Below are 13,747 nucleotides of genomic sequence, written 5' to 3'. Positions count from 1 at the left end.
TTTTGGTACACTGTGTCATTTTTATAGGAAAGTTTTTATTGTGAACAGTAATTAAAGACATATTTTCAAAGAGGATGATTATATTACTTGTCTATTTAATTTGTTAAGAAAAAGAAGGTAGGGAGAAGCAAAATCTAGAAGTATATAATTGTTTTTTTTTTAAGAAAAAATTATAGTATTTGAGACCATTGATTTAAATTTAATCAAATAGTAATAAAAATAAAGATAGGAAGATTAAATATATAGGCAATGTAATCATTAATTTCCAACGTAACATATTAAATTATCTTTATAATTTCTCCCTCCTATTGAGATTATGATCTAATGGTATTTAAGAGTGATAGAAAAAGATAGACAAAAAAGAAGTAGATAGAATAACCTATATATATATATATATAAATATATTAAATTATATATTCAGGTATAATGATGACATTCAAAGCTCCAGCTCTGTATTATTTTTGTTTTGGTAAAAGATTAATTCTATATTGGACGTATATTATTCAACCTTATTCAGCATTTCCAATACTGTAACAAAAAAATTGTTGGTTTATTTTTGAATTTATATTATAAATTATATATTCATACTCTACCTTTCAAATATTATTTTATTGTAATTAGTAAAGTCAAACTTTCAAACTCTCTTTGTTCATTAAATATGTATTTTTTCAATATTCAAATGGTATATTAATATTCTTAATACGAGTACCGTCTAAAGCAATAATTTTTCTTGACGATATTTTTTTATATACATAAATTTTGAAATCGAATATAAGACCACAATTTATAGGACTCAAACTTTAGTGTTTTAGGCAAACTAACGAGTTAGTTTATTGAATAATTTAATTATTTTATACATTTCATTTAGAGTATAAATGGATTGGGTCAGGTTTGGTGTTAGTCTAAATAAATCAGATCTATATAATATATTTTGAGTCTAATATAATCTAAATTAACTTATAAGCTCAGTATAAATTTATTAGTCTATTTAAGCTTATCAAATTTTTTTATAAAAATTTAAAATAAATAAATAAAATAATAATATTTCACTAATAACATTCTTTAAATAATTATTTATTTAAAATAAATAATATGATATATGCCAAAATTTGATAAAATTAAATTCATATTCTGTTTTCTAAATAAACTTATTTCAAGGCTGATTTTCCTTTTTACTGAATATTAATGTTTGCGTGCAATTTTTTTTAAATAAATATAAAATTCATCACTAATTAAGTCACAACATTATAAAACAATTCTCATATAAAATAAAATAAAAAATCAAAATCCATGTATTATCACAAACCTAACCAATGTTAAACGGGTTGTAGGTCTCGTACCAATAAATCGTTTTGCTTTTGCCCATATGCACTCCCAAATTTAATAATTAAATCATCGATTAAACTTTTAAGGAACACAGATTTAGCAGGCCACACCTGCAGGGAATCTTAGTGTGTCACTCTTACGTGGACTAATTTGAAGGTAACGTGGCAGTTCAAGAAAAGGACAGCTTATAAGCTTCTAGCTTGAAATGCACAAATAAAGTTTCATAAAGTTTTATTACCAAAAGAAAAATATAAAAGTTTCATAAAGTTTATATGTCATTGCTATAGTACATATAATTCGTCCTTTTCCGCGGTCAGAAAAAGTTTCATAAGGGAAAAATAGAGAAAATTTCTATTCTGTCTGATGATCTTACGTAAGTAAGGAGTATTATTAAAAAAGGGTAATGTTTTCCTCCTTTTACATGACACAAACAATCTTCTTACATAAACATAAAAGTGGGCCATAAATTCTTTTACTTTTCTTTTATTTTAAAAATAGTGGACCCCACAATCTCTTGTCTGTATGACATGACCTAAGAATTTTCCTACAACATAATATTAGTTTTTTCCATTAAAAAAAGGAGAGAATATTATTTATCAAAATTTGTTTACGTGGCAGCTATAATTACAGGAGATGTCATTTTCTAAATGGGGCATCCATCGGATCAGATTCATGTTCTATTTAAGCAAATGTGATTATCACGAATATTATTTATGCATTACCTCTCGAGGTGTCACTTGATATATGAAATTATATACTCGATAGTCATTATCATAATTGGACTGAAACAAAAAATATATAAGTAGTTTTACAAATTTGCATTTACTATTTACTAATTTCAGCTACATTACATTAACATGTTTCATCTTCAAAGAGTTTTAATTTGAGATCGTCCCAATTTCCTCTAGAAATGCATGTTTATGATTTCCACTTATTTGTTTCAAGCTATAAAGTAAATAAAAATATTAAAGTATAAAAATCAAGAAAAAGTAGAGAAAAGCATCGATTAAAGGCATGACTAAGAAAGGTCATCAAGCCAAAAACCAATCACGTGTCCACAGCAAAGGCAAAGAGGGTGTCGCGGACCTTTCTTTCTTCTTCACTTATATTTTTTATGATGTTCTGTTTTACCTCATTACCTATATTTTTTATTTTATATATTACATTTTTCAAGCATATTCCTTGAACCAAACCATTTTATGCTTTACTCTTTCTTTCTTTTTTCTGTTTTTTTTTTTTTTTGTATTTATCAATGCAAGCATATATTCCAATATCTTGAACGAGGTTAGTTTAATATTTAAAAAATAAAAAATAAAAAAATACTTGAAAAAAAAGTTTATATACATTTTATTAGGTAGATAGGTTTATATATATTTATGTGAATCAAAAGAACAAGATATCAAACTTCAACGAATACTTTTGCAAATTCCAGCTAAGGGACAACACTCATAGTAACGTACTGAATTTTAATGATCGGATCGCAAGTTCTATTTTTGGAAAGATTCTTTACGTTAAATGTGAAACTTTGCATTCTAAATCTTTTTTTTTTCTTTTCCAATCTCTTAAAGGAGTAAATAAATAAATCAAAATAAATTTAGAACTTTAGAGTTTACTTAGATGCTTTTTCTGTAAAATTAATGGTTTTGAAGATTAGATGCTTTAACGATAGTACAAATTTTTGTTTTCTTTCCACTAAAATAATAATGAATGCTATAAGCGCGTGATCTCACGCTCCACTTTCGGCAGAAAAGTGGAACCATATAAAAGTGGGCTCCACAGTACACTCTGTGTTGTTGTGGAATTTCTTTTGCATGGAAACAGCCATGGAGTGATGATGATGATGAGATTCGTTCCAATGTTCTCTCTCTCTCTCTCTCTCTCTCTCTCTCTCTCTCTCCTCTTTCTCTCTCTTCTCTGAAAATTCTCTTATTTTTCTCAATATCCTATTTATTTCTGTCAATTATTCTCTTTCATGGGCCATCGCTGAAATCCAAGTTCTTAGCGTGTAGCTCTTGTTCACTGCAGCCTCGGTACCACACCAAATTCCCCAACTTTTTCACGTTCCATTCTTCTTCTTTTTGTTGTTCACTGCGTCTTTTGCATTTTTGGGTACCCTCTTTGTTCCTGCTATATGAACTGCTTTTGGGTTCGATCCAAACTTTTTCTAGTTGCTGAAAATTTTTCCACTTTCTGTAACCGATTTTTGCAGTTGCGTTGTCTATCCCTCCCTTGAAATTTCTCTCCTCTGTGAAATTCCATTGCTTTCTGATTCTCCTAGTGCTGTGCCCTCGCATTGCGTTTTCAAAATTTTCTTTTGCCATTAAGTTTTTGAAGTTTCAACTAGCTTGCCAATATCTATTGGGAAAGTGGATATTCTTTTTCTTTGATTGTTTCTGGTTTTCCTTCAGCAATTGTGGGTGTTGTTTGCTGCAGCAATGGTTTCGTTAGCATTGTTTTCTTCAGCTTGTTCCTCAGATGCATTTCTGTTTGCTAGTGATTTTTATAATGTGTTTACAATCTTTTTACTAATTCCTTTATTATTTATCTAATATTTTTTCATGGTGAATGATTTTGCATATATAGAATTCCAAGTCCTGGATCTCCATAAAGGGAAAGCCAAAGCCAAAGCTGGATTTTGGATAAATGGGGTCTTCAAGCTCTAAAATGGAGGATGACAAGGCACTGCAATTGTGCCGTGAAAGGAAGAAGTTTGTTAGGCAAGCACTTGATGGTCGTTGCTCACTAGCAGCTGCTCATGTTTCATATGTTCAGTCACTGAAAAATACAGGAACAGCTCTAAGAAAATTCACTGAACCTGAAGCACCAAATGAGTCTTCCTTATACACTTCCACTAATGCAACACAAGAGCCACTGGCTCTTACTGAGAAGAACCTTTCACAGTTCTCATTCTCTTCACCATCTGTGTCACAACGCTTAGATTCAGCTGAACCTGAAACCTTCTCTCCAACTTCATCCCCTCCTAGTTCTAGTAAGTTCCAAGCAAATCATATGAAACTCAGCAGTATTTCTTCCAAAAAAATTGAAGAAAAAGTTCCCGTACCTGTTATAGGAACAGTAACATCATCAAGTACTCCACAAAATGCTGCTGGAATGTCTAAAACATCAGCATTTGAAGATGATTCTCTTCCAGCTGGAACTCCACAGTGGGATTTCTTTGGCATTTTTCATCCCATGGACAAATTTTCTTTCCAAGAAGTGAAGGGCTTGGAGAATGCTGATGATATAAAACGACTGAGGGAGGATGAAGGAATTCCTGAGTTGGAAAACGATGAAGATAAGGTTTCAACTCATAGAAGGGAAGGCTCTCGGGATTCTGAAGATGAATTTGATGAGGAGCCTGCTGCAGAAACTCTAGTCCAAAGATTTGAAAATCTAAATAGAGCTAATAATCATGTTCAAGCAAATATTTTACCTGCCACAACTAAGCATCTAACAGGGGATTCAGCTTCTGAAGTTGAGTTAGTAAATGGGGAGAAGGGAAACTCTCCTAATTTACCCTCATTGAAGACAGCACCTATGGTACCTTTGCTTCCACCTGAAACAAATAAATCAATGGCGAGAGAAAATCATAGTGATAGTGAAAATAAAGTCGCCCCTAAGAATTTCTTTGCAAGCATGAAGGATATTGAACTTCTGTTTATTAAAGCTTCTGAATCTGGTAAAGAGGTTCCAAGGATGCTTGAAGCAAATAAATTTCACTTTCGTCCAATATTCCCAGCAAAAGAGAGTAATCTTTCTGTCTTTCTTCTTTCTATCTGTCTCTGTGTGTCAGTTATCATCCTTGGAATATTAAATATCAGCAGTTCTTAGCAATATATAAGTAAAATACAATGATGAGATTTTGTATGACAAGTGTTTTTTTCCCCTCACGTTCTGTAACTAATGCAACTTCTGTAGACTACTTAGGATCTATAAACACCTGGCCAAAAATAGTGAAAGGAATATACTCTATAGGATATAGAGAGTCCCTGCTTGAATGTTCTACTGAGAGGATGGTACATTTGTTACCGAAATATCTTATTTCAAAAACAAGTTTCAGTTTCTGTTTCAAAGAGGCTTTTGGAAGTCTCTTTTAATTACTGTGTAATTTATTTCAAAATGAAATGCTTTAAAGTTTTAACCAGAGAACTCTTAATTGTAACAGATGGTTCCTTGGTATCCTCGTTTTTTAAGGCATGTTTCTCATGTGGGGAAGACCCAAGTCAAGTTCCAGAAGGTAATTTCTGAGTCATTTTTATTGTTGATCTTTCATGTTTCATGGACATTGCTGACCTTGTTGGGTTGAACCAATATTCTTGTTAGCTCTGAAAGTATTCCTTAGGAGTACAGATTTCCCCCCAGTAAAAGTGATGCAAATCTTATTAGGAAATATGGCTATTGTTGGTGTTTAAGAAATTGTGAATGTTTTGGATTCTGTGTTGTAGATAATCTAGGGACCCCACTATTTAATTGGGTTTTATGAGAAGATGTAACTGATGTTGATTCTTTCCTACTTATTTTAAAATTCATTTTGGTTTCCTTTCCATTTAAATGCTGCAGTATAGTAATAGCTTTCTCTGGTCTTCCATTAGAAGTGAAACTCATTTTACAAGACGTGGTCATATTAGACTATCTGGTTCTGAAGCATGTTTTACAAGGAATACACCGTATATAGCTTTGGGAATGTAGATACTTATTGCTGTTTGTTGAAAGCTGTTTTTGGAATTCAATATCTCATTTTTTTTTTCTTTTGTTCTTCCTAGAACCTGCTCAAGACTCGGTTAAGTACTTAACTTGGCATAGGACGGCATCATCTCGATCCTCTTCATCTAGAAACCCCTTGGGAGCAAACTCTATAGATGATTTACAGGACCTTACAAACAATCTCTTTGATAATTCCTGTATGATCTCCGGAAGCCATGCATCAACCTTGGATAGGCTATATGCTTGGGAAAGGAAGCTCTATGATGAAGTGAAGGTACTGCGTATTTCTTTTTGACTTTTATGTCAACCTTCTTTTTTTTTTTTTTTCTGTATGTTACATTTTTGATAATAGTATGTTGCAGAAGTCTTGTTTTGGATCTTAGAATAAACCCTCAAGTTATTCTGTCGACAGTTAAGTATTTCAAACAAATAGGTGCATGCCATAGAATACGGGCATTTCTGTCTGTTTGCTAATATCATTGTTTATTTGTGCAAATTACAGGCTAGTGAGATTGTCAGAAAGGAATATGACATAAAGTGTAAAATGTTAAGGCACCTGGAATCAAAGGGACAAAAGGCCTCCACTATTGATAAAACGCGTGCTACGGTCAAGAATCTGCACTCAAGAATCAGAGTTGCAATTCACAGGATAGACTCTATATCAACGAGGATTGAGGAGTTGCGGGACAAAGAGCTTCAGCCACAACTTGAGGAGTTGATCGAAGGGTATGGTTCTATAGCTTAAGCCACAACTTGTTTTAAGCCACAACTTGTTTTACTAAGTGTCTGTTTCGTGCTGACATGTGTTGACTTAATAATACATTGTATGCCCAGAAGGGTGGACTAAAATATGCACCATGAAGAGCAATCGGGAAATTCCTCAAGAAAAAAGTTTATAGAAAGTTTCTGTTAATATCTTCTGTAAAAGTTGTGCTCATATTTTATAAATGTGTTTTTTTTTTTTTTGGTAGACATAAAGGTCTTCATTTGGTTAAACTTTTTCAACTAAAACTATAAATTTGTTAAACTAAAACATAGTAGATACTCAAAAAGCTCAATTAATGAATTGTATAGTTTTGCTTTTGTGAAAGTCATTCTATTTCAAGCTTGGACTAAAGTACTCCCTTATTCAAAATTCTTATCCATTTTATATAGGGCCCTTCCAAATATAGGTCAAGCGGAGAAAATTCCCCCATGCTTTGAAACTCACCAACACGACTCTATGAGCTCACCAGTTCGTGCATATTGACTTCCTTTAGGGGGGTTTCTGCATATAATCTTGGGGGTCAATATGCACAGTTTGATGAGTTCAAGGAGTCTTGTTGGTGAGCTTCAAAGCTTAGGGAAGTTTCTACACATAAGCCATAGTAGGAGAGAACATAATTCTGGTGCAATGTAAAGGGACACTGCTTTCCTCCTCTTCTTTATTAGGGGCTGTTGTCGAATAAGAATTATCATTCTTTGCTCTCCAAATTTAGAAGTTAAGATTACCTATTGTGTCCAAGTTCTTGTATAAGGAGAAGACCTGCGTGTCAACAATTTAGCGTCTACAGATCATAAACGTTTTGTCTGAGTTAGGAGGTATCTTATAGTTCAATGTAACTGACATTTTTTTCCAAGTTCTAGTGTTAAGTTTAACTTATATAATTGATTATACGAGATTGCTGGCTTTCTATTTTGTAACTTGCTTATGCTGTACTAACAACCTTTGAATGCCGGTTTAATGACTTTGCATCAGTTATCAATTTATGTTTTCTCAAGCATTGACATGTTGGTTCACACATGTAAATATACTTGTTTTCATTAATATGAGCTTCTTCTTGTTTTGTACTTCATCTGCTTCTGTTATGCGTTGTTGGTAGGTTAAATCGGATGTGGGAAGTGATGTATGAATGCCACAAGCTTCAGTTTCAGATCATGTCAGCAGCATATAACAACAGCCATGCTAGAATCACCATGCATTCTGAAGTACGCAGGCAGATTACTACCTATCTTGAAAATGAACTCCACTTTCTATCATCAAGCATTACCAAGTGGTTTGGAGCTCAGAAATCCTATCTGGAGGCTATAAATGGATGGCTTTACAAATGTGTTCCTCCTCAAAAGAAATCATCCAAGAGAAAAAGGAGGCCACAATCTGAAATCACGAGATATTATGGCCCTCCAATATATACCACATGTGATGTCTGGTTGGAAAAGCTTGGTACATTACCTGTCAAGGATGTTGCGGATTCTATTAAGAGTTTAGCAGCTGATACTGCCCGGTTCTTACCGCATCAAGACAAGAACCAGGGAAAAGGTGCTGATCCTCATATGTCAATTTGGACAGCTGATATTGTTGGTGAATCATCAGATAGTTTATTGAGAGATGACACCTCAGAGGACTGGGTTGCAGGTTTTGATCGATTTCGAGCAAGCTTGATTAGATTTCTTGGTCAATTAAATAATTTGTCTGGTTCTTCTGTCAAAATGTACAAAGAACTTAGACAAGCCATTCAGGATGCTAAGAGTAATTACCATCGATGGAGTTCTCAGTCTCAAAATGGTAATTTGAATTCTCAATCTCAAGTGGTTTAATCTAAAAATAGACATCCAAATTCCAAACAATAAGAAAAGGATCGCATGAAACGTTGTTGAGTGGCAGAATAATAGCTTTGTGCTGAGCATACAAGTCCACTGGATGGAGCATTTCTGCATTTGTACATGAAAGGATGTAATAAAGTCATTACTGATTTTCCATACTTAATTTTTGTTAGTTTAGTCCTTTTAAGAATAAATGGGAGCTGATAGATTGCTTTGGTGAGGTTGTGACTGGGTGTTACAGATTCGGTAAGAGCTGTAAGTACAGTTCTGTAGTGAAGAAATTTGGCTGCAAATACAGAACTTGTATAATGCTATTTTTTTAAACAAAGGTTTCTGGTAGAACTTCTGAACTTGTACTTACTCTTCTTGATTTTTTTTATTAATGTCATTTTTTTTTCATTTATGTTATAGGATTTAATATTTCTTTTGTTGTTGGAGACAAATTTATCTTCAACGTACATATAAAAGCACAGAGGACCCATATTTTCTTTTTCTCTCGCTTATGAGAATAATGTTTCTCATGTTATAGGAAATAAATTTATTTCTTACGTATACATAAAAGTGTGTGAGACTTGTATTTTCTTCTTCTCTTCTCATAGCCCTACATGAGCTCCATACATTTTTATGTATGTGTAGGAGATAATTTTATCTATATCATATGAAAACATTAATCCCTTATTAGTTAATATTTATTTGAATATTAAAAAGGAGCTCTCGTAAGTGAGAGCTCTTGTAGTAGATCATCTTGACTAGTAAACTCCCGTGTGTTTGTGGAATTGTTGAGGAAATCAGGATGATATTCTTGAGAACTTGTCTCAGATGCATTGAATCACAGCCCAGATTGATGTTGAAAAAATGCAATTTGGACGTAAGAACTAGACTTGGTCATGGTGAATTTGTAATTGTAATAAGGTAAATCAAGATAATCTCCAAGGTATATCCAAATAAGGAGACTTCTATGATTTTATTTTTTTTGTAAGAAACTTACTCTCTTCTTTCACCTGAGCCTTCTCCTTCCTTGTTACTACGATTGACATTGGTTCTTTTGCTATTGATACATCATAACATTGCAACCTTACTCCCAATTGACTAATTGTAAGACATCTCACCATAGCAGTAACTCTTAATAAGAGAAATTACAGCAACCTCTAGTAAGCTATGTAATATAAATATGGGTCAATGGGTAGTTATGTTATATTACAACACCCTTCTCTTCAAGTTCTTGAATATGAGTTAGACAAAAAGAAATGAACAACTTTCTTAATTACCCCCTCACCCCTCCCCTAGAAAATAAAATAAAATAAAATGGTTACCAGATGCACTTACCTAGATATATAAACAAATTCATCTCTATTTTACCCCAAAAAAAGTCCCTAATGCTTGTTTGTTGAACTTTGTTTATTTATTTTTTTTAAATAAAAATAAAAATAAAATCATAATACTTTGATCAGTTTGATGACGGAGATTGTGACGATGGCAACAGATCTAGCGGCATAAAATAAAACAATCTGAGCATGCTTTCTTCAGCATAAATCATGTGTTTATTTTATTTTTATTAACAGTATATTTTTCCTATATTTTAATATTTTTATACGTTATATAATTGTCTGTGATGGTACTAGAAATCCTTTTTTAAAGCTAATGGCACATAGCTGAAAGCTCGTGCAGTTTTTGATTTTGACATCGTTCCCTGGCGTATTGATTGTCTTTTTAAATAGAAACTTGAAGTTTTTTATCAATAATTTTGCTGTCCATAATTTGTAAACGTTAGGCTCAGTCCAGTTTTGTATATTCTTTTGGCCAATTTTCCTGTGACGGTTTGTACAAGAAATATTTTTTTTCTTCTTTACGTTTTGACCAATTAAATAAAGTTCGTGGTTAAATGAGTATTTTATTAGGAAAAAGAAGAAGAAATAGTGTAGTTATACAAAATCTTACTAGCATACTTAAGCTTTTCTTTGGATATTATTAGCATACTTAAGCTAGTTAACATTAAATCTTACAAAGTTTTTATATTAAGTAAAGTATAAATGTATTATCGTTGAATAGTTATTCAGACTCCCGTTGTGAAGGTGGAAGGTGGTGGTGATCTGTTGTGAAGTAAGAAAGTTTTTCCTCCTAAAAGATTAAAATAACTTCCTCTATTTAGGTATAATTAAGAATGATTCTAAACTAAAAGTCAAAAAAATAAAAATAAAAATTCTTATCTACATATAAAAAAGAAGAATCATAGCCTCTTCCATCTAAAAGTTGGAATTAGCTTTGGCTTATTAAAATACGTAGTGAAATTCTACACACCGTTGTGAAATGAAACAACTTTACAGTGACTTCTAATTACAATGATAATACGAAAGCATAAAAGAATGAGACAATGAAAAACTAATTTGAAATGGTATATACTTATATGGGACATTGAAGGAGGGTGTGACTTAGGTACAAAAGTTTCCTTCCAAGTATAATCAAATAGCGGTCTAAATAAGTTAGATTGGTCTATATTATGTTAGGTTTGACATATTATAAATAGTAAAATAAAATAGCACTAGACTTTTAAATAAATCTAATTAGAAAACAGCCCATAGACTTTTTTTATATTATAAGCATGTACGTCGGCCTATATCATATCATTTATTTTAAATAAAATAAAATAAATTATTATTTTAATAATTTTGAATAATAAAATAATATTATTTTATTTATTCTTTTAACTGTTGAATGTTTAATAAGCTTAAACAAACTAACAGACTTCTATCAAAAATTTTATTTTTTAAATATAGGTCAAAGTTTAGGATGTATACAAATCAGCCAAAGTCAATATTTTTTATATATATATAACTTATTTAAGTTAAAGTCTAGTATAAAATAATTATTTACACCATCTCTTTGTGCATATAAATCCCACTCGTTGATTTCGCAAAAAGTAGACTTTTTCCCATTCATTGGTTTTTTTGACTAAGTAATATATATCTGCTTTGTTAAAACAAGTAAGCAAACTTGGTAATTTACAGCTGCCAACAACTACTACTACGAGTCTACGACTCTTGGATTTGGTTATACAATAACATTAACTAAAATTAATTGGAACTTAGGTACCCAAAAAAAAAAATTAATTGAAACATAGAAATTTTATTTAAAACATTAAGGAAAGCATACTATAATATAAAGCATTAACAGTTACTTTTGACTTTATTTATTTTATAAATATTTGATTCATTTATTTGTTTCGTTATTTTTATTTTTTGTTTTAAATACATTGTATTTTTTTTTATAAATACTTTAGTTCAAATTTTTATTTCATAAATTACTTATATTGTAAAATTATTTATAAGGTCTGAAATTACTTATATTGTAAAAGCAAGTAGTTTGACCATTTTTTGGGTACAGAGCAAGCTATTGTTTCAGAGATCACCAACCAAACAACATGATTTCAAGAATGAACACTGAAACTAATTTCTTCCGAAAAAAAAATTTGAATGTCTCCAGCAAAATCAAATCGAATCAAATACTAACATGAATTATGTATCAATAAATGTAACACCATCTAATGTATTGTATAATGTCTGAAAACATCACTACAGTATATTCAAAATCAACATCAACAACATCACTACAGTATGTTAAATAAAAAAAATAATGTATAATCTCATAAAGGTTTCCCCCTATCTCTATAACCAAACACACCCTTATCACCACAGATTCACTCTGTAATTACAATGCTTAGAAACAATCTTGGCCTTCACCGTCAGATCATTCACCTTTACATCACAGTCCACCTTAACGGTAATCTTCCACGTCTTAACGGACCCCACTTTTATTTTTACCGGCGCCCTCAGCCTAACGGTCAACGGCACTTCCTGTTTGGTCTCCGCCCCCAGCAACGCTTTTAGATCCTCGCTCGTCAGCTCGATTCCGCTCCCCTTTAACGACGTCTCAAACACCGTTACATTATTTGACGGCTGGAAAAACGCCGGCAGCGCGCCGTTACACAGCCTCACGTCGTTATAGAAGATTTCTGCGGAGCTATCCGTTTCGTAACTGATCCCGATCTTCTTGTTAGGGTTGTCAGCCCTGACGGTGACATCAAACTCCGGCGAGATTGCCGCCGTGGACGACAGCGACGTGACATTGATCCCTCTGATGGCGATGCTGTCGATGGTGTAGTTCGGCGCCTTCGGACGGAAAACGAGGTAGAGGACGCCGGCGGCGATGCCGAGGAGCACGATTAGGATGAAGATGAGTCCGATAAGCCAGCAGAAGCAGCAGCAGCAGCGGCTCTGGCGGTGTTTCCGGCGAGTGTATTGGTCGTAGCGACGGGCGTTCTCCGGCGGAGGGACGCGGTAGACTTGGTCCTTGGGGATCTGGATGACGTAGGTTCCCGGCGGTGGAACAGGCTTCTCAGATGGAGGCGGTAGGAGTGCCTTCGGAGCGACGGCGGCCTCCTGAGACGAGGTCATTTGTAATTCTGAGGAATCGGGGGGCGAGTCGCGGGGGTGAACTCGGTCAGCCATTGAGTGAGTCAGTGACGAATGAAGGAGCTATCTGCAAAATGAAAATGCAAACTGCAAAGAGAAAGAGAGGACAGTGAGTGAAGGTCACAGCTTTGTTCCGTGGGAATATAAAAGAAGCCGTTTGCGCGTATGTAATACCTCACACGCCTTAGGGGTATATATGGAATTTGATCAATGCATGAAGTGTTAAAAACTTTAGGTACATTTAGATTTGGATCATAGTCACTAATTAACGGTGAGATAAAAAATATATATATATATATATAATTTTTAAATGAACGATGGTGATCAATATTTTTCCTTATAAAAAGATCCAAATCTATCATATATAGGTATATTTTTGCATAATGAGAATTTTTTTTGGGATTTAATGAGAAAATAAAGAAAAATAAGGGCATAAATAGAAAAATATTTTCTCCATTTGAAAAAAAAAATGTACCTAAATAATTACATCCGATGTATTCAAAAAAAATTCCCCTTGGAGGGAGATGTTAATTTAGGGATGCTTATAATGATAATGATAATGATAGAGACCAAAGCACGGTAGAAGCTTTCATAGTGCTGGACAAGTATACTCATAGTGTTGGACAGATATACTGCAATAGGAGAGTGTGTCTGAATGCTTATGG

The 13,747-nt window shown here is 33.0% G+C and overlaps 2 protein-coding genes across 3 annotated transcripts; one reads left to right on the top strand and one right to left on the bottom strand.

The window, feature by feature from the left end:
- Positions 1 to 3,445: 3,445 nt before the first annotated feature.
- On the top strand, positions 3,446 to 8,943 carry LOC133296991 (protein ROLLING AND ERECT LEAF 2-like). Of its 2 annotated transcripts, XM_061496037.1 has the most exons (6): positions 3,446 to 4,740; positions 4,774 to 5,074; positions 5,492 to 5,563; positions 6,090 to 6,304; positions 6,533 to 6,756; positions 7,893 to 8,943. In XM_061496037.1, exons 1-6 carry the CDS (start codon positions 3,970 to 3,972, stop codon positions 8,605 to 8,607), a joined length of 2,298 nt encoding a protein of 765 aa, XP_061352021.1. In that variant the 5' UTR covers positions 3,446 to 3,969; the 3' UTR covers positions 8,608 to 8,943. The 2 variants fall into 2 exon arrangements, with proteins under 2 accessions (XP_061352021.1, XP_061352020.1); XM_061496036.1 differs by having other exon boundaries at positions 3,446 to 5,074.
- Positions 8,944 to 12,147: 3,204 nt separating this feature from the next.
- LOC133297000 (NDR1/HIN1-like protein 13) lies at positions 12,148 to 13,197 on the bottom strand. Its single transcript, XM_061496046.1, has one exon. The coding sequence runs from the start codon at positions 13,116 to 13,118 to the stop codon at positions 12,297 to 12,299; it is 822 nt and encodes a 273-aa protein (XP_061352030.1). The 5' UTR covers positions 13,119 to 13,197; the 3' UTR covers positions 12,148 to 12,296.
- Positions 13,198 to 13,747: the final 550 nt, after the last annotated feature.

Source organism: Gastrolobium bilobum, unplaced genomic scaffold (assembly GCF_033153095.1).
Source record: "Gastrolobium bilobum isolate Gb01-03AN ecotype WA unplaced genomic scaffold, APGP_CSIRO_Gbil_v1 utg2614, whole genome shotgun sequence".
In the NCBI taxonomy this organism is placed as follows: domain Eukaryota; kingdom Viridiplantae; phylum Streptophyta; class Magnoliopsida; order Fabales; family Fabaceae; genus Gastrolobium; species Gastrolobium bilobum.
Note: the sequence above shows the minus strand (reverse complement) of the source record. Positions and strands in the feature narration are given on the sequence as shown.